The sequence below is a fragment of the Scyliorhinus torazame genome, chromosome 7 (genome assembly GCF_047496885.1).
Source record: "Scyliorhinus torazame isolate Kashiwa2021f chromosome 7, sScyTor2.1, whole genome shotgun sequence".
Lineage (NCBI taxonomy): Eukaryota > Metazoa > Chordata > Chondrichthyes > Carcharhiniformes > Scyliorhinidae > Scyliorhinus > Scyliorhinus torazame.
The window spans coordinates 22,309,788-22,336,498 of NC_092713.1; the positions used below are offsets into that span (position 1 = coordinate 22,309,788).

Genomic DNA, 26,711 nt, shown 5'->3' on the forward strand with positions numbered 1-26,711 from the left:
ACTATTTGAAGACCACATTGGTATGCGAAAAGAATGCTCTCGGTAACCTTACCTGCAATAAGTATCATTAATCATCCCAAAGATATGGATTTTATGGCAGACATCCATTGCAAGAAGGAGTGTGAACCAGCCTGTACTCAGGTAAGTACCCGACGTTACCCTGTCAGAGGGAAGAACAGGAGAGAACATTTTTAAATGATCGAACATCAGCAGCATCTTCAAACCCACATCACAGAGCACTTTCAGCCGGGAGATGGAAAATGTCACAACTGTTGTCAAGATGGTGTGAATTATTTATCTTGAGCTCGGCAATGCCTGTCAGCTCACTGCCTTCGGTGCCCTCGGAATGAAATTGGAGAAACTCGGAGAAACAAAAATACAGCTGAAGTTAAAAGCAAACAAAATGAAACAAATAGGATGCATTGAGCTCCGAAGTGTGGAAGTAATATGATAGCTGGACAGAGATCTGGGGGTCATTCTCCGACCCCCCGCCGGGTCGGAGAATGGCCGTTGGCTGCCGTGAATCCCGCCCCCGCCCCCGCCGAAGTCTCCGCTCCCGGAGATTGGGCGGGGGCGGGAATCCGGCCGCGCCGGTTGGCGGGACCCCCCGCTGGATTCTCCGGCCCGGATGGGCCGAAGTCCCGCCCAGGAATTGCCTGTCCCGCCGACGTAAATCAAACCTGGTATTTACCGGCGGGACCAGGCGGCGTGGGCGGGCTCCGGGGTCCTGGGGGGGGGCGCGGGCCGATCTGACCCCGGGGGGTGCCCCCATGGTGGCCTGGCCCGGGATCGGGGCCCACCGATCCGCGGGCGGGCCTGTGCCGTGGGGGCACTCTTTCCCTTCCGCCTCCGCTACGGCCTCCACCATGGCGGAGGCGGAAGAGACTCTCCCCACTGCGCATGCGCGGGAAACTGACAGCGGCCGCTGACGCTCCCGCGCATGCGCTGGGAAACTGACAGCGGCCGCTGACGCTCCCGCGCATGCGCCGCATTTCCGCGCCAGCTGGCGGGGCAACAAACGCCATTTCCGCCAGCTGGCGGGGCGGAAATCCCTCCGGCGTCGGCCTAGCCCCTCAATGTTGGGGCTAGGCCGCCAAAGATGCGGAGACTTCCGCACCTTTTTGCCGGCGCGATGCCCGTCTGATTTGCGCCGGCTTTGGCGCCAGTCGGCGGGCATCCCGCCGTTGGGGGAGAATTTCGCCCCAGGTTTGGACCCCGTTTGCAGTATTGTGTGTAGTTCTGGACACTGCGCCTCAGGAAGGATATATTTACCCCAGAGGGGGTTCAACAAAGGTTCACTCAAATGATGGTCAGGCGAAGGGAGTCTGAGGACAGGCTGTGTATATTTAGCCTTGTATTCCCTCGGATTTAGAAGAGTAAGTGGTGAAATAATTGAGGTGCTGATAGAATAGACAAGGCCAAAATATTCTCTCCCTCCAGACAGTCTAGAATAAGGGAGCATTTTGTTAATTTTATCTTACCTGTTTTGTTAAAGTTAAGGGTAAACAGGTGGAGGGTATTGATTGCTAAAGTATCTTGAGCAGTATAAAAAGGGACTTTTAGTTACAGGATACCACCAAAGGTTTGAACCCTGTTGTTTTTGTGTAATTTATTTATTATTTTTTTAATAATAATCTTGATTGTCCCAAGTAGGCTTACATTAACACTGCAGTGAAGTTACTGTGAAAATCCCCTAGTCGCCACATTCCGGCACCTGTTCGGGTACACAGAGGGAGAATTCAGAATGTCCAATTCACCTAACAGCGCGTCTTTCGGGACTTGTGGGAGGAAACCGGAGCACCCGGAGGAAACCCACGCAGACACGGGGAGAACGTGCAGACTCCGCGCAGACAGTGGCCCAAGCCGGGAATCGAACCTGGGTCCCTGGCGCTGTGAAGCAACAGTTCTAACCACTGTGCTACCATTGTTCTCTCAAAAAAGTATAAAAAGGGTCTTGCCCCACCGGGCTGTCACCCCCTTTTGTTTATTTGTTCACTTTTGATGATGTGTTTTATTAAACAGTGTAAAAAGAGGGACCTCCAATGGTTGCCATGGTGTGAGTGGTGGCACATTTGAGAACTCCCGCTAGAAGCGGCTTTTTTTTTACCTTTTCCCCGTTTGCCGTGCAAATGTTTTGATGAAAAAAGGAGCAGGGGCGACTGAAGAAAGTTAAACTCGGCTGGTGGGGCTGGTGGATGGATCCATGGACCAGAAGGGGGTCGAGAAGCAGGGAATAGTTGGAGCAAGAGAATCTTTTTGAGACTGTCAGATCAGATCAGCCATGATCCCATTAAATGGTGGAGCAGGGTAGAGAGGCTGATTGGCCCATTCCTATTTCTTATGGTCTTAAGTGCAGTACTGAGGGAATGCTACATGCTGAGGAATTTCAGAAGAATTGTTAAGCCAAGGACCTATCTACCCTGTCAGGTGGATGTACAAGATCCTGCAATAGTATCTCCAAGAAGGGCATGGGACTTCTCCCCATGTTCTATTCAACACAAGAATACGGTGCAGGAGTAGGCCATTTGGCCTCTCGAGCCTGCTCCACCATTCGATAAGATCATGGCTTCAACTCCACTTTCCTGGCTGCCCACCATAATCCTGGACTCCCTCATCAATCAAAAACCTATCCAACTCGGCCTTGAATATACTCAACGACCCGGCCTCCGCTGCTCTCTGAAAGAGAGAATTCCACAGACTAACCCCCCCCTCTGAGAAATAAAAAAATGTCAAGCTTAAAAGGGGGGTCCCATATTCTTAAAGTGTGTCATCTGTTTCTGGGCCCTCCGACAAGATCCTTTCATCATCCACCCTGCTAAGTCCCCTCAGGATGTTATATGATTCAATAGGATCGCCTCTTGTTTTTTCAAACTCCAATGAGGATAAACCTTAACGGTTAAATAATAATAATAATAATAATAATAATAATAATCGCTTATTGTCACAAGTAGGCTTCAATGAAGTTCCTGTGAAAAGCCCCTAGTCGCCACATTCCGGCGCCTGTTCGGGGAGGCCGGTCCGGGAATTGAACCCGCGCTGCTGGCATTGTTCTGCATTACAAGCCAGCTGTTCAGCCCACTGTGCTAAACCAGCCCCCAAACCAGGTTCTACGTTCCCTCGTAAAATCATCCCTTCACACCTGGTGCACATTTGTGGAAACCAGTGCTGAACAGCGCCTGCCCGGGGGGGGGCTCCAAGGTGAGGCCGCTAGGCCCCGGGCGCTGGATAGATCTGGCGTAAATCTGAGTGGGATCCAGATCGTGATGACTCGCCAGATCTCGTGAGGCGGCTGGTAAATCCCGCGTGGGGTCTCTTGCGAGATTAACCGGCCTTGTTGTGTCCCGCATTGGGCGCGGTGAGGCAGATAGATCAAGCCCAGAAGCTCGGTCGTGATCATATTGAATGGCAGAGCAAGTCCGGCTCCTGCACCTATTTCTTAGGCCCTTACGCCCCACTCTCAACAGCGGTGTGCTTAAGGTGGATAGGCTTTGACAACTAACACTGAAATGAAAATGAAGGTCGCCAGAGGACCACAGGCTGCTCTCTCCTTTGAGAGAGAGAGAGAGAGAGAGAGCTGACTGGTGGTGATTTAAGCTGAGGGCCACCAGCCTCAGGCGAGTGACAAGGCCGGGAATGGCAACCTCAGCCGGTGGAAGGAATGCTCCTATATAACAACCAAGGTCTGAGGCATGTGTTTATTTTTCCATTTTTCTGTTCTGCGCTTCACAAGGTGTGAGGTAGAGAATGGTCTCTCTCTAATTTTCAGGTACCCTGCGAGCTGAAGTGAGATGCCCAAATGCTCATGAGGGGGAGGGGGACTGCGTGCCCCCCCCCCCTTAAGTGCTAAAAGATTAAAATCAACTCCATTCTTCCTGACCAACCTTTTGGAATTCCTTCTTTCGTTCCGCCATTTCTGATCCAATCTACAACCAAGAGTGCCTAACAGGGGTGCAATGGGAATAGAAGAGCTGTCACTAGTTCCAATGAAGGAAACGTTGGGTCAGGTGACCAAAATCTCGCCCGTGGATTCATTACTGAGATTCAAATGTTAGTTGGATAAATAATTGAGGCGGTAAGTGCCCGGGGCTATGGGGAATTGGCAGGGGAGTGGGGACTAATTGGATTTTTCTTTCAAAGACCTGACCCTGGAGGGCCAAATGCGCTCCGTTTGCAATAGAGCATAGAACATAAAACGTACAGTGCAGAAGGAGGCCATTCGGCCCATCGAGTCTGCACCGACCAACTTCAGCCCTCACTTCCACCCTATCCCCGTAACCCAATAACCCCATCTAACCTTTTTTGGACACTAAGGGCAATTTAGCATGGCAGTGTGTCATCACAGGAGGCAGAAAGTGCCCTCAAGGAGGACATAAAAAGGTGGAAAAGTTTAGAGCGGGATTTCCGGAGCTGTGGGCCTTGACACCTTGAACATGCAGTGCCATGGGGGGGGGGGCTGAGGGGGGTGTTGGGGGGGGGGGGGGGTGTTGAATGAAGCCGGGGATGTACAAGCGGGCAGAGTTGGAGGAATGCAGAGGACCTGGGCAGTTGGAAATGGTTGCGGAGATGTGGAAGCGATTCAGGGAGGGGGAGGGAGTCACCCAGGGATTTCGGCACGTGAATGAGAATTGTTAAGCTGAGCTGTTGGTGAGCCAATGCGGGTCAGCGAGCACAGGGGTGATGGACAAACTGGATCATTGGAGCAAGGTCCCGTTTGCCTATTCAAGTGAATGTGAAAAATCTTATTCGGAGAGGAGGTGACCAATATTCATGTCTCGACCAGCGCCAAGATCTGGTGGCGCTGTGGGGAGGGTCCCTGCCTCTGGGCCAGAAACTTTGGGGTCAAGTCGCACCTTCAGGACTTTTGATGGTCAAGGAAGGTGTTTTTATAATGAGGCCAAACAAGCTGACTGCCAACATACAAGATCCTTTCAACAGGCCAATGCCTGGCGGTAAGAGCGGGAGCGACGCCTTGATGCCTCTGTCGAAGGCTGGAGACCTGTTCCAGGAAATGACTTGCTATGGGAACAGATGGAAGTCGCATTGGTACATCCTTTGGGGCGGGAAGTAAAACAAAAACAACTCCCAAACTGGCCAATCTTCTGTTGTTTGTGGCAGCTTGCTGTGTGTGGATTGGCTACTGTGCTTATCGACAGTGAGTACATCTTGAGGGTGTGATAGGTGCGCTATAAATGCCAGTTCTCTCTTTCAGAGATATTCAATCACACGCAGCCCACAGTCAATGAAGAAGCAGAATTGTTTTTGGTTTCAGCGATCTGAATTACCACAAAACTAAATAGATAGAACCATCGAATTCCTACAGCGCAGAAGGAAGCCATTCAGCCCATCGAGTCTGCACCAGCCTTCTGAACGAACACCCTATCTAGGCCAACTCCATCCCATCCCCGTAACCCCACCGAGCCTACACATCCTTGGACACTATGAAGTAATTTAGCATGGCCAATCCACCTAATCTGCACATCCCTGGACACTAAGGGACAATTTTTAGCATGGCCAATCCATCTAGCCTGCGCATCTTTGGACTGTGCGGGAGGAAACCGGAGCACCCAGAGGATCCCATGCAGACATGGAGAGAAAGTGCAAACTCCGCACAGGCAGTCACCCTAAGCCGGAACTGAACCCTGGCACTGTGAGGCAGCAATGCTAACCACTGTGCTGCCCATAATATATAATAATATTAAATAATAATCGCTGGTATATCATAAACTATCACAGCCTCAATGCTTCTCAACATCCCACAAGTGCAGGCATTGTTGTAATGTAGGAACTGCGGCAGCCAATTTGAACACAGCAATATCCCACCGACAGCAATGCAATAATGACCAGATAATTAGTATGTTGATGTTGGTTGAGAGATAACTATTGGTCAGGAGACTGGGGCGAACTCCCCTGCTTGTCCTCAAAATAGTGCCATGTGACCATTTACATCATTTATTGAACTACTGAGCCATGGATATGACCGCCAACTTCAAAGAATGCAACAGTCTAATATCGCAGCCACACACCGGCATCAACAGCGCGGGGCGGAAGGGAAAGGTATTGGTAATAAAATCAATCCAGCCAGAACCCTAGGTAGCACTCACATGTCCCAGCTCCAGGCTTAGTAGAGGGCAGATTAAATATTTACACGCAACAAATTAAAAATATTCCATTGGATGAGTAGTTACATTAGAATATGTACCTAAGAGAAGATAATATACCAAGCTGACTCGTTGATGCATGGCTGGGAGTAAAATACAATTTCTCTTCAATGGCCAGACAGGAACAAGGTAGATTCATAATGCAGAGCAGAGAAGGAATTTCAATTCTAATGATGACCAGGAAACAATTGTCGATTGCCGTAACAACACACCTGGCTCGCTAATGTCCTTGGGTGCATGAAATCTGCCGTCTTTATTTGACGTGGCCCTCATGCGAGTCCAGAACCACAGCAATGTGGGTGACTCTTAAATCTCCTCTGAAATGGAGGGCAGTTACAGGATGGGCAATAAACACTGGCACACATCCAGTGACGCCCACATCTGGTGACGCCCACATCTGGTGAATGAATACAATAAAAAAGGCACATTGTGCCTCTTCTAGGGCTGGGGATCTCTGCACCCCCCCCCCCCCCCCCCCACCCTCCCGGGCCAGCTGTTTTCCGATGGCGTAGAAGTCGCGCCATAGGCCACAGCAGCAATCTTCCGGTCCTGAAGAAGTCAGTGGTCACTTGCGTTGTTCGCCGGCTCTGCTGCCGGGGACTGGAAGGTCCCACCGGTCGGAAGAGCTGGGAAATCCTTCCTGGGAAAGAGCTATCCAATTATCCGTTGCTCTTTCCCCATTATCATAGACAATGCAATGTATACAGATAGCCACTAGAGTATATAAGGGATGATGCTAAGCCTTGTGGGCAGATGATAGAGGAGGTGGTAGGAGAAGGTGTGAGGAGTTAGCTTGAGACAGACTGAAGGAAGGTGAGAGAGAGCAGATAGTAGATTAAACTGGTCGTAAGTTTAGACGTAGATGAGAGTAGTTTACGTATTATTTATCAACTGTATGTTTCTGTGGGATAAGTGTTGAATCCAGTTAGTAGTGTTAAATAAAATAGTTTTGTTTGTTAACAAAGCTTGTTGTTCTTTGATCACCTCTACGCATCATAGCCATCCGGGTAAAGTAAAGCAGAGAACAACACACCCATAACCCTGTAAATTACTCTCTTTTGAAAGTTATTTTTGGATGAACTGTTAAACTGAAGATTGTCTCAGGGGGATGTTGAAAACCCCATGGTTCTTTTTACAATTGGACCTGGAGATCCCCTGATGTAAAGGCCAACAGTTACAGGAACAGAGGGACATTAGGACAGGAGAAGATCATTCAATCCATGAGCTACTGAATTAGATCATGACTGATCTCTCCCTTGACTCTATTAGCACACCCTCACTATGAACAATGAAAAGGGACCAATCATTTAGGAATGAGATGAGGAGAAATGTCTTCACTCAGAGAGTTGTGAATCTTTCTAAATTATTACCTCTGTTATTGAAAATATGGAAAGATGTGTCATTTGAAACATGGAAGTCTGGCAATACCTGGTCTGAGAGAAACATGAGAGGATACAGGGAAAGATCCCACAAAGGGTTAACAGCAGCTGCCAGGAGAGGATTGTAAAATGCAGATATCCTTGGTCAAACAGGCTTAGCAAACAAGACAAACAGGATTTTGAATGAAGCCAAAAACAATGGCTCACACCTTCATTGAAATTAACTATCTTAGTGAGCAGCTGGGAAAGAAAGGATGAGGTTCTAGGTGTGAAAATTTGCTAATACCAGGTAAATTAAAGAAAACTGGAGATGATCAGTCTACGAGAGACATAATTCAAAGCCAAAATCAAAGTCAAAATTATGAGCTGAGTACACAATTGGAAAATAAAACTATAGAAATGACAGGAATTAAAAGTAACACCTCTTGAAGTCAAAGCATTTTGAACATCACAAAGGAAACAATGTAATCAGGTCTATGAGATGAAGCCATGTCAAAATGAATACTTAGTTGGATTAAAAGGTTTAGATCAAAGATACTTTTTACAATCAAAGAAAATAAGAGTTACATTACAATAACGTCATAAAAACTTAATTGTTAGAAAGAGAATATAAACCGAGAGACCAGAGCAGGAACTATCCAGAACCAGAACTCAGAGAGAGAGGGGAGAAGCAGAGTCAGATTACAGTCAGCTCGGTCATGGGAAAGAGACAGGGCAAAGCAGCCGAGCTAAAATAGCAAATACATCTAAGGAAGACTAGAATTTAAAGAGTAGGCAGAGTCAGTTCAGAGTCAGCTCAGAGATAGCTCTCACAGCTCTGTACATGGGAAAGATAGGACACAGCAACCGAGCTCATCAGCGAATACATCTAAAGAAGCCCAGACTTTAAAGAAGATTGATTGTCAAGTTGGGCCTGAAGGTCCCTTCAACCAACCAGAAGGATCCAGAAGCAAGATCTTTTTACCTTCCTGTAAATCTTTTAAAAAGAGAAAAAAAAAATATTTCATAAAATAACTTAAAAGTTTTAACCTGAAACAGTGGTTATTCGTCTACTTTACTTAGCAATGTGGGACCCAGGATCGATGCTACTAAGTGATAAGTAGATGAAATCTTTGGTGAAGGTATGGGTTATACCGGGGGATAACTTGAAAACATAGTTTGACCTGAATAGCACCCACTGAAGCTTGCATCGGAGTCGGGGAGTGAGAATCCCTGATCACCATTTAGAATGTCGGACCTTTTTGGTACAGGGGGAATTCTAAGAATAGTGGTGAGTTTTCAAAAACACCTTGGAGGGTAGTGGAGGTTCCATCATTGAATATATATCAGGTTGAGATAGACAGACTTCCTGGTCTCGCAGGGAATCTAGGGGTATGAAGAATGGATAGGAGCGTGAGGCTAAGGTAGAAAATCAGCCATGATTGGAGTGAATGGCAGAGCAGACGAGAGGCCTTACGGTCTACTCCTGCTCCATTTTCTTATGCTCTTGTGTGATAGAAATTAGGGAGCTAGGGAGGTACAAGAGGTCAGAATTAGAGAAATGTAATGCTTTCAAAAGGTTGGAGGGGGTTACAGAGATAGGGAGGGGTGAGGTCATGGAGCATGTCATGTTTTTCTAATGATATAAGGCACCAATTACTCATGAAAGATGGTGTCAAACACGTCATGGGTTCATTTATTTGGACCAGGCACATGGGAAAATACATAACATGGATACAAAGCACAAAGACATCAGCAGCAGAGCTGTGTGCCGTGTGCTCTTCTCACAGGATAAAGTGAAACTGAGGCAGGATCACCCGGCACAGATCCCTTCTCATGAAGGCTGGCTGACATCTTTTAAAGGCATATTGACGCAGAGCGATTTGTAAACAAGGGTGAGGATTTTGAAATCGAAGCATTGCCAAGCTGTGAGCTCATGAAGACCAGCCAGCAACAAACTGATGCGGCGAATAGGAATTAGGGTGCGAGCAGTGGGGCCATGGAGGGCGGTAGGTGGGGGACAGGCTGGAAGAACATTAGAATAATCAAGTCGAGAGGTAACAAACATGAATGAGGGCTTAGAGTCATAGATGTTTACAATGTTTACAGCACGGAAACAGGCCCTTCGGCCCAGCTTGTCCATGCCGCCCAGTTTCTATCACTAAGCTAGTCCCACTTGCCCGCATTTTGCCCATATCCCTCCATACCCAACCTGCCCATGTAACTGCCTAACTGCTTTTTAAAAGACAAAATCGTACCCGCCTCTACCACTGCCTCCGACAGCTCGTTCCAGATGCTCACCACCCTCTGTGTGAAGAAATTTCTCCTCTGGTCTCTTTTGTATCTCTCCCGTCTCACCTTAAACCTGTGCCCTCTAGTTCTAGACTCCTAACCCTTTGGGAAAAGATGTCGACTATCAACCATATCTATGCTCCTCATTATTTTATGGACCTCGATACGATCACCCCTAAGCCTCCCAGGGAATAAAGTCCCAGTCTATCCAACCTCTCCTTATAACTCAGACCATCAAGTCCTGGAGCAGGAGACGAGCTGAGCCAGGGCAGCGACTGGAGGCGCAATGGAGATGCAAGTGCGGGGATCTTGGTGCTGGAGAGGATATACAGGGTTGGAGGTCTGTGTCAAATAGGATTCCAAGGTTGCAAACAGTCAGGCTCTGGGCTGAAGGGACACCACAAATCAGCTTGCTTTGTGCCACAATAATGGGCAAAAGGAATGATAAATAGTAATAATAATAATAATAATCTTTTTATTGCCACATGTAGGCTTACATTAACACTGTAATGAAGTTACTGTGAAACCCCCCTAGCCTAGGGGATCGTTTAGCACAGTGGGCTAAACAGCTGGCTTGTAATGCAGAACAAGGCCAGCAGCGCGGGTTCAATTCCCATACCGGCCTCCCCGAACAGGCGCCGGAATGTGGCGACTAGGGGCTTTTCACAGTAACTTCATTGAAGCCTACTTGTGACAATAAGCTATTATTATTAGTCGCCACATTCCAGCACCTGTTCAGGTACACTGAGGGAGAATTCAGAATGTCCAAATTACCTAACAAGCATGTTTTTCGGGACTTGTGGGAGGAAACCGGAGCACCCGGAGGAAACCCCCCGCAGACACGGAGAGAACCTGCAGACTCCGCATAGACAGTGTCCCAGTGGGGAATTGAACCCGGGACCCTGGCGCTGTGAAGCAACAGTACTAACCACTGTGCCACCGTGCCACCCAATAAGCAGGGTGCTGGCAAAAGAACCCCGTCAGCCATGTGTGTTGCAAAAAAAAAGAAAAACTGCGAAAAGCCAGTAGCTGCAGTAAGTTGTGATCAGTGGATATCTGTCTGTGAGCACTGCACGCAGCCACATTGAGCAGATCGCTGACCTGTGATGCAACAGAGGAGAGCTGGAAAAACCCAAGACAACCATCAAAAGCAAGATTTATGACTGAAAGGATAATTTAAAACTCGTAAAGCATGTCCTCCACACTCTATGAAGACACTGTTACCGCCTGGAAACCCAAAGCTTTATTAATAATATGAAATAGGGCTTGTTTTGCACAGGGCTAAATCGCTGGCTTTTAAAGCAGACCAAGGCAGGCCAGCAGCACGGTTCGATTCCCGTACCAGCCTCCCCGAACAGGCGCCGGAATGTGGCGACTAGGGGCTTTTCACAGTAACTTCATTTGAAGCCTACTTGTGGCAATAAGCGATTTTTCATTTCATTTTCAAATGGCGTTTTCACAGAATCTGAAGGTTGGATGAAAACTCAGCCAGTTGTGACCATCTACCTGATTCCTGCTGTGTTCATTTCATTCTCATTTCACAACCCGGAGATTTATCATGGCCTCGGCTGCATTTCTGGCTCTGGTGTTTTTTTTGCCTTTATAAACTCCTTAACTGGTCCACCGAACAAAAAGGATGTGATCAATCTGCGAAATGTGCTCCGCTTTATTCACTTACCAAGCAACTGAGCGTCATCAGAGAGGGTCGAGTCCCATAAATAAATAGGCCTTAATTAGCTGTGAGCAGTGGGAGACTGGGTGGGATTTTCCGGCTCATTCCCACCACCGGGATATTCCGGCACCTCTGAAGACGACTCCCGAAGGCGGGATGGGCGTGAGACAATGGCAGGATTGGAAGATCCCCGTCGGCGGGGGGGATTGGGCCGAGGTTAGGGTGCTCTTTCAGAGGGTCGGTGCAGAATTGATGGGCCGAATGGCCTCCTCTTGCACTGCAGGGATTCTATTCAACACGCGGTGGAGGGATGCCGGAAATTCCTGCCCTCCACTTCTATTGCCACTGACTCCCCCCCCAGCCCCTCCGCGGCCACCATCTGAGGCTGGGCTGGACTGCCTTCAACCTCAGTATCTTACTCGAGTTGAACCTCTGACCCTCTACACTTTCCATCACTAAGCCTGCACATTTCTACATCTAAATATCCACCCTACTTCCGCCCTCCTGCTGCCGAAACCCCAAATTATGTCCTTGCTACCTCCACACTCAACAATTACATTCCACCTCCAGCCAACCAATTACTTTCCGTCCTTCACAAATCTGAGCCCATCCAAACTCAGTCGCCCGTGTCCTAACTTACATGGACCCCCGTTTATCCATCACCCTATAGCTCCATTTGCATCAAATCCAGAAACACCTTGGGCGGGATTCTCCGTTAGCCGACGCCGAAATCGGGGAGAGTGATCGGCCGGAGAATAGCTTCCAAAGCCAAAATAGAAGCATAGATTATCATAGAATTTACAGTGCAGAAGGAGGCCATTCGGCCCATCGAGTCTGCACCGGCTCTTGGAAAGAGCACCCGACCCAAAGTCAACACCTCCACCCTATCCCCATAACCCAGTAACCCCACCCAACACTAAGGGCAATTTTGGACACTAAGGGCAATTAATCATGGCCAATCCACCTAACCTGCACATCTTTGGACTGTGGGAGGAAACCGGAGCACCCGGAGGAAACCCACGCACACACAGGGAGGATGTGCAGACTCCGCACAGACAGTGACCCAAGCCGGAATCGAACCTGGGACCCTGGAGCTGTGAAGCATTTGTGCTATCCACAATGCTACCGTGCTGCCAAATCGCGATTCTCCGTCACCTCGAAAACAGCGTCCTTGCGTTTCACTCCGCGATTCCTCGAAACACTATTTGCTTCACAGCGCCAGGGTCCCAGGTTCGATTCCCGGCTTGAGTCACTGTCTGTGCGGAGTCTGCACGCTCTCCCCGTGTCTGCGTGGGTTTCCTCCGGGTGCTCCGGTTTCCTCCCACAAGTCCAGAAAGACGTGCTGTTAGGTAATTTGGACATTCTGAATTCTTCCTCCGTGTACCCGAACAGGTGCCGGAATGTGGTGACGAGGGGATTTGCACAGTAACTTCATTGCAGTGTTAATGTAAGCCGACTTGTGACAATAAAGATTCTGTCTATCGGGTGGGCATAGAGTTCCCACATCCATCATTTCGAAGAACTGCAGGACAATTCTGCGCAGTGTCCTGGCTAATATTTATCCCTTAATCAAGATCGAATCCACATTACTGCTTGTGGGATCTTACTGTATGCAGACTGATGACGGCATTTCTTCAATTATAACAGTGACTTGAAGAGTCTGTAAAACACTTTGAGGTTATGAAAGGCACTATACTTTTTATCCGAAGTTAGTTTTGCTGACACTACTGAGTGGCCACTGGGCTACCAGGCAGAGCCACTTCAGAGAGAAGTTACAAGCCAATCGTATCTGGAATGGGATTGCGACATATATCAGAGGGCTGGAAAGTGGAGTTGAGGAATATCACATCAGTTATGGTCTCATTGTATGCAGAACAGATTCAATGGGCCGAATGGCCTATCTCCGCTCCTGCATCTTATCCAAAAAGCCTCACTTTCACTTTTACTCGATTTCCAGATTATCTGATTGAAGTTCTTCAACTGACTTGATCTAACATCCTGACGGTCAGGCCTCTGGGTTACTCGTCTGACGACATGACACGGTAGCATCATTGCTGTGACGAGGCTGAGTTTAGCCAAGAAACCTTGGGTTTCCATAAACTCAGCCTGAATCATCAGGAGGTCTAAACATTTACCATTAATAGTACAAACCCATCTGATTAAGGAGCTGAAAACACCATTAATACATCCATTAACTACAATCCAGCTCATTTTCACAACACGTTTTTGAGAGGTTATGCGAATGACGGATTTTGAATGCCTCTATCAAATCCCCTCCCTCTTTTCTCTCAGGAAAACAGTTCTAACTTCCCCAATCTGAAAATGAAAAATGAAATGAAAATCCCTTATTGTCACAAGTAGGCTTCAAATGAAGTTACTGTGAAAAGCCCCTAGTCGCCACATTCCGGCGCCTGTTCGGGGAGGCTGGTACGGGAATCGAACCGTGCTGCTGGCCAGCCTTGGTCTGCTTTCAAAGCCAGCGATGTAGCCCAGTGAGCTAAACCAGCCCCATCTATCTCCGTAACTGAAGTTCCTCATCGCTGCAACCATTCTCGTGATGATTTTCTGCACTCGCCCTCCCCAATGCCTTTGCATCTTTCCCAAAGCGGGGTGCTGGGAACGAGATGCGAAGCTCCAGCCAAGACCAAACTAATGTCTCACACAAAGGCTTCCGAACCAGCTTCTGACAGGTTTAACTAAGAAATGATCAATTGCACACAGTGACCAGTGTATAAAACCTGCATCGATAATTCCCAAGCCACATCAGCGCAACCCATACAATAGTTTAATAAATCGGATTGTCCCAGAAAGTCAATAGACCCCATTCTTTGGGCCCAAAGTGACTTTGGGCTGGAAAATGAGTTGATTTCTTTGCTTAAAGAAGATGAATGAGTCAATCTTCTTTTTCAGTGCCTGGCGTGGGGGTAAGTTGAGGGGGGGTGGGGGCGGGGTGGGGGGGGGGGCACAAAACTTGCTTCCAACAACAGGAGGTAATATTGATTTCGCAATACCTAAATTAGCCGTTATTCTTCCAGAAATATCTATTTAAAATAGAGGGCGATCGTACATATTGCAGGCTTGCAATGGTTGACAGTTCCAAACACTGGACAGTGATAGTGACCTTGAGGCTAAGCACAATTTGGCTGCCAGATTTCCGACATTACAACAATAACTACACTTCAAAAAGCACTTCTGTGACTGTCACCCCTTCAGAATGTCCAACGGTTGTGAAAGATGCGAAACATTGTCATGATATGCACTCATGCACATAATGAGATACAGACAGGCAGTGACAGACACCCAGTGCAGCCAATCAACACACAGGACAGAACACGACCAATCACCAGGCAGAACACTAGAGGGTGGTCTCCCACTATAAAACACACGAGGCATCAACACTCTGCCTCTTTCCACTGGTAACAACTGGAGGGACAGTCAGGGTGTATATATCAGTTGCCACCTTCTACCCGTGGCTCAGAGCTAGTCTGGTCTAGTTAGTTATAGTACACACGCTTGGATTAGTAGAGTGTCAAACCCACAGAGAACTGTGTGCACTGCTTAACAAGTTCAATAAAGCGTATTGAACCAACACCAAAGTTTGTAGTCTACTTTCAGGTACAACTGCATCCAGTTGCAGTCCGTGTTACCCCAGGGTGATTAACATGACAAATATATAAATACATGTGGAGGTATTTAGTGTCACAGTCATTGCAGCTCAGAATGAGGCCATTCGGCCCATTGAGCCACGCAGGGTCTATGGGCATGTGACAGCTCTTTTGTTCTTTTCTTCTGAGGCTCCCTGCAGTCGAATGACCTTGCAACCTAGGCTCGCTTGTGAGCAATGATAATTTGACTGCTCACAACACAATACTTAGATTAATAACACAGTTGTTATGGAAAGCTATTGTAATGAAAAATCTGTCGATCTCAGCCTTGAATATACGTAACGACCCAGCCTCTGCAGCTCTCTGCGGTAAAGAATCCAGACTCGAAACGTTAGCTCCCTTCTCTCCTCACAGATGCTGTCAGGCCTGCTGAGATTGTCCAGTATTTTCTGTTCTTGTTTCCACAGATTCCCTCCGCTCTGAGAGAAGAAATTCCTCCCCATCTCTGTCTTAAATGGGTGGGAGACCCCTTACTCTGAGATTATTCCCTCTGATCCTACAATCTCCCACAAGAGGAAACATCCTCTTGGCATCGACCCTGTTAAACCCCCTGAGAATCCGATATGGCTCAATAAGGCTGCCTCTCATTCTTCTAAACTCCAATGAGTACAGAACCAACCTACTCAACCTCTCCTCATCAAAAATCTCTACTTACCCGGGATCCCTCTAATGAATCTTCTCTGGACTGCCTCCAATGCCGGTATATCTTTCCTGAGATAAGGGAATCAAACTGTTCACAGAATTCCAGGTATGGTCCACTAGTGCCTTGTAGTTTTAGCAGGACTCCCTATTTTTATACTCCATTCCCTTTGAAGTAAACACCGACATTCCATTTGTCTTCCCAATTACCTGCTGAACTTACATGCTGGCTTTTTATGATTTATACACGAGGACACCCAAATCCTTCTGAGCTGCAGTTTTATGCAGTTTCTCCATTTAAATACTATTCAGCTCCTTTATTCTTTCTCGCCTCTTTCCTTCCCACCTACTTTTGTGTCAACTTGGCAATAGGACATTCATTTCCCTCGCCCCAGTCATTAATATATGTTGTAAATAATTGTGGCCCCAGCATGAATTCCTGTGGCACTCCCCGAGTTACAGGTTACCATCCTGAAAATGCCTCTCTTATCCCAACTCTCTGCCTTCCATCAGTTAGCCAAACCTCTATTCGTGCTAATATACTAACCCCAACACCATGGGCTCTTATCTTGTTAAGTAGCCTTTTGTGTGGTACCTCATTAAATAGTTTGGAAATTCAAGTCATCTACTCATTCCCCTTAATCTACCCTGCTCGTTACCACCCCAAAGAATTCTAAGAAATTTGTCAAGCATGATTGCCCCTTCAAGAAGCCATGTTGACTCATAGAATTTACAGTGCAGAAGGAAGCCATTTGGCCCATCGAGCCTGCACCGGCCCCTGGAAAGAGCACCCTACCCAATCCTACATCTTCACCCTATCCCCGTAACGCATTAACCCCACCCAACCTTTTTGGACACTAAGGGCAATTTAGCATGGCCAATTCACCTAACCTGCACATCTTTGGACTGTGGGAGGAAACCGGAGCACCCAGAGGAAACCCACGCACACACGGGGAGAACGTGCAGACTCCGCACAGACAGTGACCCAAGCCGGGAATCGAACCTGGGACTCTGGAGCTGTGAAGCAAATGTGCAAAAGGGTGTTGGTGTGACCAACCTTCTTTCCCGAGGTGAATCAATCCTTTGAAAAGATTAATGAGGCTTAACTGGTTTCCTCTTTCCCAGGACTCGAGAAACCCAACAAATGAAGGGAGGTGAGTGTGGCCAGATCCAGCAGTTAAGTGCCTTTCCAGCGCTGCTCGGGGGCCAGGAGGACGCTCCTACCATACCAAAAATACCAGACTCCCACCCCACAATCCTTTCAACTACCCTCACCCTCCAACTCACGATTTCCTACCATGTGATCTCCCCTCCATAACGTGTAATCGCCTCCAAACCTAACCCTCTCTTCAAACTCCCCAGCCACCATTCCTGTGATCTCCCCCAATGACCAGAGATCTCTCTCTCCCAAATTCTCCACAAACCTGTGATCTCTCCCCGGACTCACAATCTCTCCTACCTTGCACTTGTAATGTATCCCCATCACTAACAATCTCCCCCATGAACGGCGATCTCTCAAAAACCCCAGCCACAATCAGGTCCATCACCTATGATCTTCTCCCCATTGTCCTCAATCTCATAGAATCATAAAATCCCTACAGTGCAGAAGGAAGCCATTCGGCCCATCGAGTCTTCACCGACCCTCTGAAAAAGCACATCACCTAGGCCCACTCCCTCATCCTATCCCCGTAACCTTGTAACCCAACTTAACCTTTGGACACTAAGAGGTAAATTTATCATGGCCAATCCACCTAACCTGCACATCTTTGGACTCTGGGAGGAAACCGGAGCACCCGGAGGAAACCCACGCACACACAAGGAGTATATGTAAACTCCACACAGACAGTCACCCGAGGTCGGAATCGAACCCAAGACCCTGACGCTGTGAGGCAGCAGATCTACCCACTGTGCCACCGCGCCACTCCATTGGCCTTCCCCCAAATCTCCTCCCACATTGGTCTTCGTTCTCTCCCCATTGGCATGCAATCTCCCCCCTTCTGCCTGTGACTCCCCATCATCCTGTTATCACCCCCCATTGACCTATGTTGGAACCCAAGTCCCAGAGCATCATCCTGGGATACTGGATCACTAATTGAGTGACAATACCACTGCACCACCCCCACTTTGGGGAGGCAGTGGCGTAGTGGTATAGTCGCAGGACTGGTAATCCACAGGCCCAAGGTGATGCTCTGGGGACCCGGGTTCAAATCCCGCCAGGGCAAATGGTGGAATTTGAATTCAATAAAAATCTGGAATTAACAGTCTAATGATGACCATGAAACCATTGTCGATTGTTGTAAAAACACATCTGTTCAACTAATGTCCTTTAGGGGATGAAATCTGCCGTCCTTACCTGGTCTGGCCTACATGTGACTCCAGACCCACAGCAATGTGGTTGCCTCTTACATGCCCTCAGAGATGGGCAACAAATACTGACCCAGCCAGCAACGCCCACATCCATGAATGAATAAAGAAAAAAAAAACTTCCGCCTAATGAGGAGCTAGGAATGAGTAAAAAAATGTCATGGCCAGTGATACCCACATTGACAGAATGAACGAAAATAATGTTGTACGGATTTGTTAGGTAGGTCCGATAATATTAAGAATCTTTATTATTGTCACAAGTAGGCTTACATTAACACTGCAATGACGTTACTGTGAAAATTTCCGGGTCGCCACACTCCGGCGCCTGTTCGGGTACACAGAGGGAGAATTCCAGAATGTCCAATTCACCTAACAAGCACGTCTTTCGGGACTTGTGGGAGGACACCGGAGCACCCGTAGGAAACCCACGCAGACACGGGGGGCGAAATTCTCCCCCAACGCGCGATGTCCGCCGACTGGCGCCAAAAACGGCGCCAATCAGGCGGGCATCACGCCGGCCCAAAGGTGCGGAATGCTCCGCATCTTTGGCGGCCTAGCCCCAACATTGAGGGGCTAGGCCGACGGCGGAGGGATTTCCGCCCCGCCAGCTGGCGGAAATGGCATTTGTTGCCCCGCCAGATGGCGCGGAAATGCGGTGCATGCGCGGGAGCGTCAGCGGCCGCTGAAAGTTTCCCGCGCTTGCGCAGTGGGGAGAGTCTCTTCTGCCTCCGCCATGGTGGGGGCCGTAGCGGAGGCGGAAGGGAAAGAGTGCCCCCACGGCACAGGCCCGCCCGCGGATCGGTGGGCCCCGATCGCGGGCCAGGCCACCGTGGGGGCACCCCCCGGGGTCAGATCGGCCCGCGCCCCCCCCCAGGACCCCGGAGCCCGCCCACGCCGCCTGGTCCCGCCGGTAAATACCAGGTTTGATTTACGCCGGCGGGACAGGCAATTTCTGGGCGGGACTTCGGCCCACCCGGGCCGGAGAATTGAACGGGGGGTCCCGCCAACCGGCGCGGCCCGATTCCCGCCCCCGCCCAATCTCCGGTACCGGAGACTTCGGCGGGGGCGGGGGCGGGATTCACGGCGGCCAACGGCCATTCTCCGACCCGGCAGGGGGTCGGAGAATGACGCCCGGGGAGAACGTGCAGACTCCGCAGACAGTTACCCCAACCGGGAATCGAACCTGGGACCCTGGCACTGTAAAGTTGAACGGTAGTATTCCTTAGTAACACATAACTGAACTCATATGTAGAAACTTTAGTCCAGACCTTGAATTAACTCCATGCTTATTTTTACACAGGTCTCTTCATATTCTTGGATTGTCTCAGCTCCCTTGTCATTTGACCCTGTACATGACTCTGTGGGTGGTACTGTTTACCAGTCCCTCACTGACCCCTGCTATGCCAAACACCCTTCTACTACAAATCAAAGTGAAGTATGGCATTATTAGAACCTTCAATAGCCTGTTAATTCCTTTTGAGTCCCTGAAGAGCAATTTTCCACTTGATTTGCTAACGATTCCGTGCCAGATTTTCATTTGTCGCTGCCTCCATCATCTTTTCACCCACCAGCTGTCCTTGGGATCCATGTTTACTATCATTGGGAAGCATGCCAGATCTGTCCAAATGTAAAAAAAAACCTGGCCTTTTTGTTCTTAATAGGGCTTTACTCATCCCTTGAAATAGTGAAGAAAGAGAAAAAGGCAACACTTTTCTGGGAACTAATGCAATAAAAACCTCACGAGAATTTGAAAATGTTTTTATGGCTGAAAATGTGGATAGGCCATGGTAAATTGCCCATTAGTGTCCAAAACATAGAACATACAGTGCAGAAGGAGGCCATTCGGCCTATCGAGTCTGCACCGACCCACTTAGGCCGTCACTCCACCCTATCCCCATAACCCCTCCTAACCTTTTTTGGTCACTAAGGGCAATTTAGCATGGCCAATCCACCTAACCTGCACGTCTTTGGACTGTGGGAGGAAATGGGAGCACCCGGAGGAAACCCACGCACACATGGGGAGAACGTGCAGACTCCACACAGACAGTGACCCAGCGGGGAATCGAACCTGGGACCCTGGCGCTGTGAAGCCACAATGCTAATCACTTGTGCTACCGTGCTGCCCAAAAGGTTAGGTGGAATTACTGGGTTACGGGGATCGGGTGGAGGTGTGGGCTTAAGTTGGGCGCTCTTTCCAGGGGCCAGTGCGGACTTGATGGGCCAAATGGCCTCCTTCTGCACTGTAAATTCTATGTTTCTACGAGACTTTGACCAGAATTCTTTCAGTAAACTCAGAATAACTTTATTTCTGATAAAACCAAACATCTTTTCAACAATTTGCAAGAACTCATTAACACGCATTTGTACTATGGGAATACAACGATGTCACCCTTTTTTAAAATACCCCAGCACACACACATATACACACACACTCATACACGCATGCGCACACACATGCACGCATGCAAACAAACAAATAAAGGACAAACAGAGAGGGTTTCTGCAGAGTCTGGATTTGGAGGATATGTGCTATAAAATAAGGATAAAGTTTGCAGGGTTTTGATGCTGTCAATCTGGAACTCCCCCACATGAAGGTTTCTCAGTAGATTTGCACCAATGGAGCTTCGGGATAGAAGAGAATATAGAGCTGGATCAATTCTTCTTGGCTCACCTTTTCAAATTTCCAAATGCGGTCACGTTACACTCAGACGAGGAACCTCTGACTGCAGCTTGATAACCACACATCGAGCAAGAGAATAAGGTCAGTCCTCCCTCTCAGCCTATCCCCCAAAACATGTTGGTCTCAAACACAACCATTTGAAAACTTAAACCATGCCTCTGTCACCTGATTTCCAGTAAATCACGAGCCTTTACCAGCCACTCCCCTATCAATTAAAGTGATTACAATTCAAAACAAACAAACATCTCTTCCCCTTTAGAAGTACCATGCTGGTCAGGTGATTTATTGGGAAAGAAAGGCTTGTTGGTAGTTCAAGAAGAACTTGCGACCTTTTTAACAAAATTAGTTCCCAAATAGTATTGTACCCTTATATATTTAAAAATATATACCATGGACAGTTATCTGGGCGGCACGGTAGCACAGTGATTAGCACTGTCGTTTCAGAGCACCATGGTCCCATTCCCGGCTTGGGTCACTGACTGTGCAGAGTCTGCACGCTCTCCCCGTGTCTGCGTGGGTTCCCTCCGGGTGCTCCGGTTTCCTCCCACGAGTCCCGAAAGACGTGCTTGTTAGGTGAATTGGACATTCTGAATTCTCATTCAGTGTACCCGAACAGGCGCCGGAATGTGGCGATGAGGGGATTTTCACAGTAACTTCTTTGCAGTGTTAATGTAAGCCGACTTGCAACAATGAAGATTATTATTATTATTACCTGCTCACTGACGCTCAGTTTGGGTTCCGCCAGGGTCGCTCAGCTCCTGACCTCATTGCGGCCTTGGTTCAAACATGGACAAAAGAGCTGAATGCCAGAGGTGAGGTGAGAGTGACTGCTCTTTACATCAAAGTAGCATTTGACTGAGTATTTCATCAAGGAGCCCTGCCTGTGCGGAGTCTGCACGTTCTCCCCGTGTCTCCGTGGGTTTCCTCCGGGTGCTCCGGTTTCCTCACACAGTCCAAAGATTTGCAGTTTAGGTGGATTGGCCATGATAAATTGTTCCTTTGTGTCCATGGATGTCAGGTTAGGTGGGCTAACAAGAATGGGGTAGGGGGGGGGGGGGGTTCTAGGTAGGTGCTCTTTCAGGGCGTCGGTGCAGACGGATGGGTCGAATGGCTTCTTTCTGCACTGTAGGAAATCTCTAATAATCATTATTATAGAAGGCTTACATGAACACTGCAGTGAAGATACTGTGAAAACCCCTAGTTGCCACATTCCGGCACCTGTTCGGGTAAACTGAGGAAGAATTCAGAATGTCCAAATTACCTAACAGCATTTCTTTCGGGACTTGTGGGAATGAACCGGAGCACCCGGATGAAACGCACGCAGACATGGGGAGAACGTACAGACTCCACACAGAGACCCAAGCCGGGAATTGAACCTGGGATCCTGGCGATGTGAAGCAACAGTGCTAGCCACTGTGCTACTGTGCCGTCCACGGTTCAATGATTCTAGAAGTACAGCAGGCACATGAGAACACAACTACACTCCAAGCTACACCCCATCCTGACTTGGAAATATATCGCCGTTCCTAGGTCAAAATCCCGGAACCCGCTCCCTAGCAGCACTGTGGGTGTACCTACACCACATGAACTGCAGCGGTTCAAGAAGGCAGCTTGTCACCACCTTCACAAGGGCAACTAAGGATGAGCTATAAATGCTGGTCTAGCCAGCGAAGCTCACATCCCCTGAATGAATTGGAACCTCCGACAGTGCAGCACTGCTTCAGCATTGCACTGGAGTGTCAGCCTTGATTTTGCCTCTGGAGTGAGACTTGAAACTGTGGCTTCCTGACACACAGATGAGGCGTGGCCTAGACGTCTAACAAAGCCTGGCGCACTGAGGAATCAGGCTGAAAGAAAACGCTGGAAAATCTCAGCAGGCCTGGCAGCATCTGTCGGGAGAGAAAAGAGCTAATGTTCGACAAAGGGTCATCTGGACTCGAAACGTTCGCTCTTTTCTCTCCCTACAGATGCTGCCAGAACTGCTGAGATTTTCCAGCATTTTCTTTTTGGTTTCAGATTCCGGCATCCGCAGTAATTTGCTTTTATCAGGCTGAAAGGCATTGTATAAAAGCCTAAGGAATGTCTCCTTCAGCATGATTAACTGTTAAGATCTGTCTGAGAAGACAAATAACCATCAATTTATGGCTGACTAAATCAATTTCTCTTCAGAATGTCTTACAAATTAGTTCTGAATTCTCGTGATTGTTATGCGTTGGTCAGGGGTGCAACAGTTGAACTGTTCAGTGTGTGTTTGTTCCTTATTAGTCTCAATAATGAATCGAAGAATATGCGCCAAAATCACGTAGCTACTCAGTGTCACAGTCAATCCTGACTCTTCTGGAAACGAGATGTGTGAAATTTGATTTATTTAAGCCGCTGTTCGGGCAATGTCCAGGATACATGCAGTTAAATACAGACCTACACCCCCCCCCTTTTGCTAATTTAATCCAAAAGGTGCAGAATGGAACTAGGCATGAATAATTTTCTTAGTTGTAAGAATATTTGCAGAATGCAGCATTGCATAAGCCTGCCTCCTACTTACCAACCTAGTGTCCCAGCAGTCTCTCTTGATACTATTTTAGGTTGAAACAATTAAACTGTATTAAACTAACTGAGGGACATAAAAGTGAGCTTCCCTGTTAGAGATACCTTACTTTGGGACGGGAACCATTTAAGGATTGCAACTGAGCGGAGCAACAGACATGCTTGCTTTAATAATCTTTATTACAATCTTTATTATTGTCACAAGTAGGCTTGCATTAACACTGCAATGCAGTTATTGTGAAAATCCCCTGGTCGCACATTCCGGCGCCTGTTCGGGTACACGGAGGGAGAATTCGGAATGCCCAATTCACCTAACAAGCACGTCTTTCGGGACTTGTGGGAGGAAACCGGAGCAGCGGTAGAAACCCACACAGACACGGGGAGAACGTGCTGACTCCGCACAGACAGTGACCCGAGCGGGAATGGAACCTGGGACCCTGGCGCAACAGTGCTACCGTACCGCAATAAAGTAAGGAGCGCTCGATGGCCAATATGCTCACGTCACCCTGGGCTAGTGCGTGACCAATCCCAGCCCCACATGCCCCAGAGTCACATCACAAGTGAATTAACCAATAATTCATATAAAAATACCCAAAGTCTTTGGCCCCTGGCTGCCCAATAATTACAGTCACCAGGTTTGTAATCTTAAACACAATTACTGTTTATTTATAAGTAGAGCAGATAAGAAATATACAGTAAATACAGCTGCTAAATGTTGAGCTAATACCTGACTCCCCTTTAACTGCCCCACCCTCGACCCACGCACACAAGACAGACAAACGCAGAAAGGGGGAAAGGTGGAAAAATAATGAGGATTAAGGTAAAAAGGTAAGAGTCTTTGCTTCATATGGTGATTCAGATGGGGCAGCATGATAGCAGGGGCAGCACATTAGCATAGTTGTTAGCACTATGGCTTCACAGCGCCAGGGTTCCAGGTTCGATTCCTGGCTTGGGTCACTGTCTGTGTGGAGTTTGCAAATTCTCCCTGTGTCTGCGTGGGTTTCCTCCGGGTGCTCCGGTTTCCTCCCACAAGTCCCGAAAGACGTGCTGTTAGGTAATTTGGACATTCTGAATTCTCCCTCCGTGTACCCGAACAGGCGCTGGAATGTGGCGACTACGGGCTTTTCACAGTAACTTCATTGCAGTGTTAATGTAAGCCTACTTGTGACAATAACGATTCTCATTATTACATTTTTTTAGTGGCTTTTTCTTCAATCCTGCTGGTTGTTCAAAATCTCTGGTTCACAGCTGGTAATGTTCTTGCTTGCTGGTCAGAGAATGTAGTACTTACAGGCGGCAGGCTTTCCTGTGACACTTTATTTCTAATCAAGCTGGGCCTTCAGCTCATGATTTGGCTTTCGGCCTCTGCATTGCCAAGGGAACAATGCCCTGACTTGATCGGGAGAGAAACAGCTCTTCCAATGGCCTTCTGGAGAGGGTTAATCGGATCTTTTAGTGAGAGTTAGTTAGAACTCCCTCCTCCAAGCTGCCACAACCAAAAGTGAAGCCTTGTGATTCTGAAAAACATTCCAGAGGAATAATGTCCAATCACCACCTGTTGCCGGGCAGAGCACAGCCTTTTGGGCCAATTCATTGCCCATCAGTCAAGTTAATTAAAGCATGTCATCACTGATGGCATCCAAATTCTTCCTGCTTGAATTAGAGGGACAGGCCATTGCTTCTGCTTGAGTTAAGGATACAGGATGCATGAAAGTCACAGGTTCATTACTCACGCATGGATCAAAATGGTAATAGTAAAAATAAAAGGAATAAAAATATAAGAGAATAAACAGGAAATAAATAGGAGGCATCCTTACAAATACGCAAATAAAACCCACGACTTTGACATTAATAGGACCACATTTGAGCTGTCTGAGCTAACCAGTCGGCCACTCTCTAGAGTGCGTTCTTGGCATTTAATTAAACAACACGCATCTGTGCATCATAACAATACAATGATCATTAACACTCGTTAACTTTTCTGCAATACCTTCCTGACATTAATGAAAGCTTTCATCAATTCTATAGATTTAAATCACAGAAGGAAGCCACTTTGATCATCGTATTTGTGCTGGCTCTTTGAATGAGGTTTCTAATTAACTCTATTTCTCCTGCCAGAGCCCTTCGAAAGCTTCGGGTATATGTCCAATGTTCCTTGGAACGTTACCACTGACTCTGCTTCAGGCAGTGCATTCCACCGAGGTGGGTCTGCTTGAAAACATTCTGTCAACTTGAATTCCTGACTGAGCTTTGGCGAGAAAAGACTGCTAGAAATGCCGATACATTTGAGGAGATCCTCAAATATCCCTGGAGCATCCGTCACACCAGCTCACGGAGCTCCTGTCCTGTTCGTAAAGTTTAGTGGCAAAACCATCAGAGATAGGGGCAGCACGGTGGCGCAGTGGTTATTGCTGCTGCCTAACGGCGCCGAGGTCCCAGGTTCGATCCCGGCTCTGGGTCACTGTCCGTGTGGAGTTTGCACGTTCTCCCCTTGTTTGCATGGGTTTCGCCCCCACAACCCAAAGATGTGCAGGGTAGGTGGATTGGCCACGCTAAATTGCCCCTTAATTGGAAAAAATGAACTGGGTACTCTAAATTTATTTTTTTAAAATCAGAGATGAAGAACTCAATGGGTTTTCTTTACACTGGTGCCTGTCATGTTCTCAAGATGTTTTTCCCCGCTAATAACTTTGCCAAATGTAGGCCAAAACACAGCAGATAATTTATTTTCTCGTTATCATTCATGGGGTGTGGGCGTCGCTGGCTGGACCAGCATTTACTGCCCATCCCTAATTGCCCTTGATGTGCTTGGCTTGCTGGGCCACTTCAGGAGGCATTTCTCGAGTGAAGACACATTGCTGTGGGTCTGAAGTCACATGTAGGCCAGACCGGGTAGGGATGGCAGATTTTCTTCCATCAAGGACATCAATGAACCAAACAGCAACGAGGAGGTGACTTTGAGACCAGGAAGAGATCAGCCATGATCTGATTGAACGGCGGAGCAGGCTCGAAAGGCTTACTTCTGCTCAAATACCCATGTTCCTATTAACACGTTGGCAACAACCGGAGTTGCAACCACTTGTTGCTTGGTTTGCTTCAGGCTTGAAATGTCTTGAAATACTGGAGGCAGTGACATAAACGTAGCTTCCTTCCTCAGTACAGTTTCCGCGCTCTAGGAAAAGTCACAACACACTATTCCAATTGTGCCTGGATAACACACCTAAGTGTCACACTTGGATGTCATGCCAGATGTTAGCTTTAAGCAACACAAAGACAACAGGAATAACAGCGAATAGAGAAACACTTGTCAGTGGGGGAAACGCTAGTGCATTGAACCAA

General features: G+C 47.9%; 1 protein-coding gene across 2 annotated transcripts in view; it reads right to left on the bottom strand.

The window, feature by feature from the left end:
• Positions 1-26,711, bottom strand: part of st6galnac3 (ST6 (alpha-N-acetyl-neuraminyl-2,3-beta-galactosyl-1,3)-N-acetylgalactosaminide alpha-2,6-sialyltransferase 3) — a 283,945-nt gene that overhangs the window by 22,083 nt on the left and 235,151 nt on the right. For both annotated transcript variants that reach the window (XM_072510419.1, XM_072510420.1), the window contains one exon: positions 53-160. In XM_072510419.1, coding sequence (XP_072366520.1) covers positions 53-160 — 108 coding nt within the window. The remainder of the gene's footprint in view (positions 1-52; positions 161-26,711) is intronic.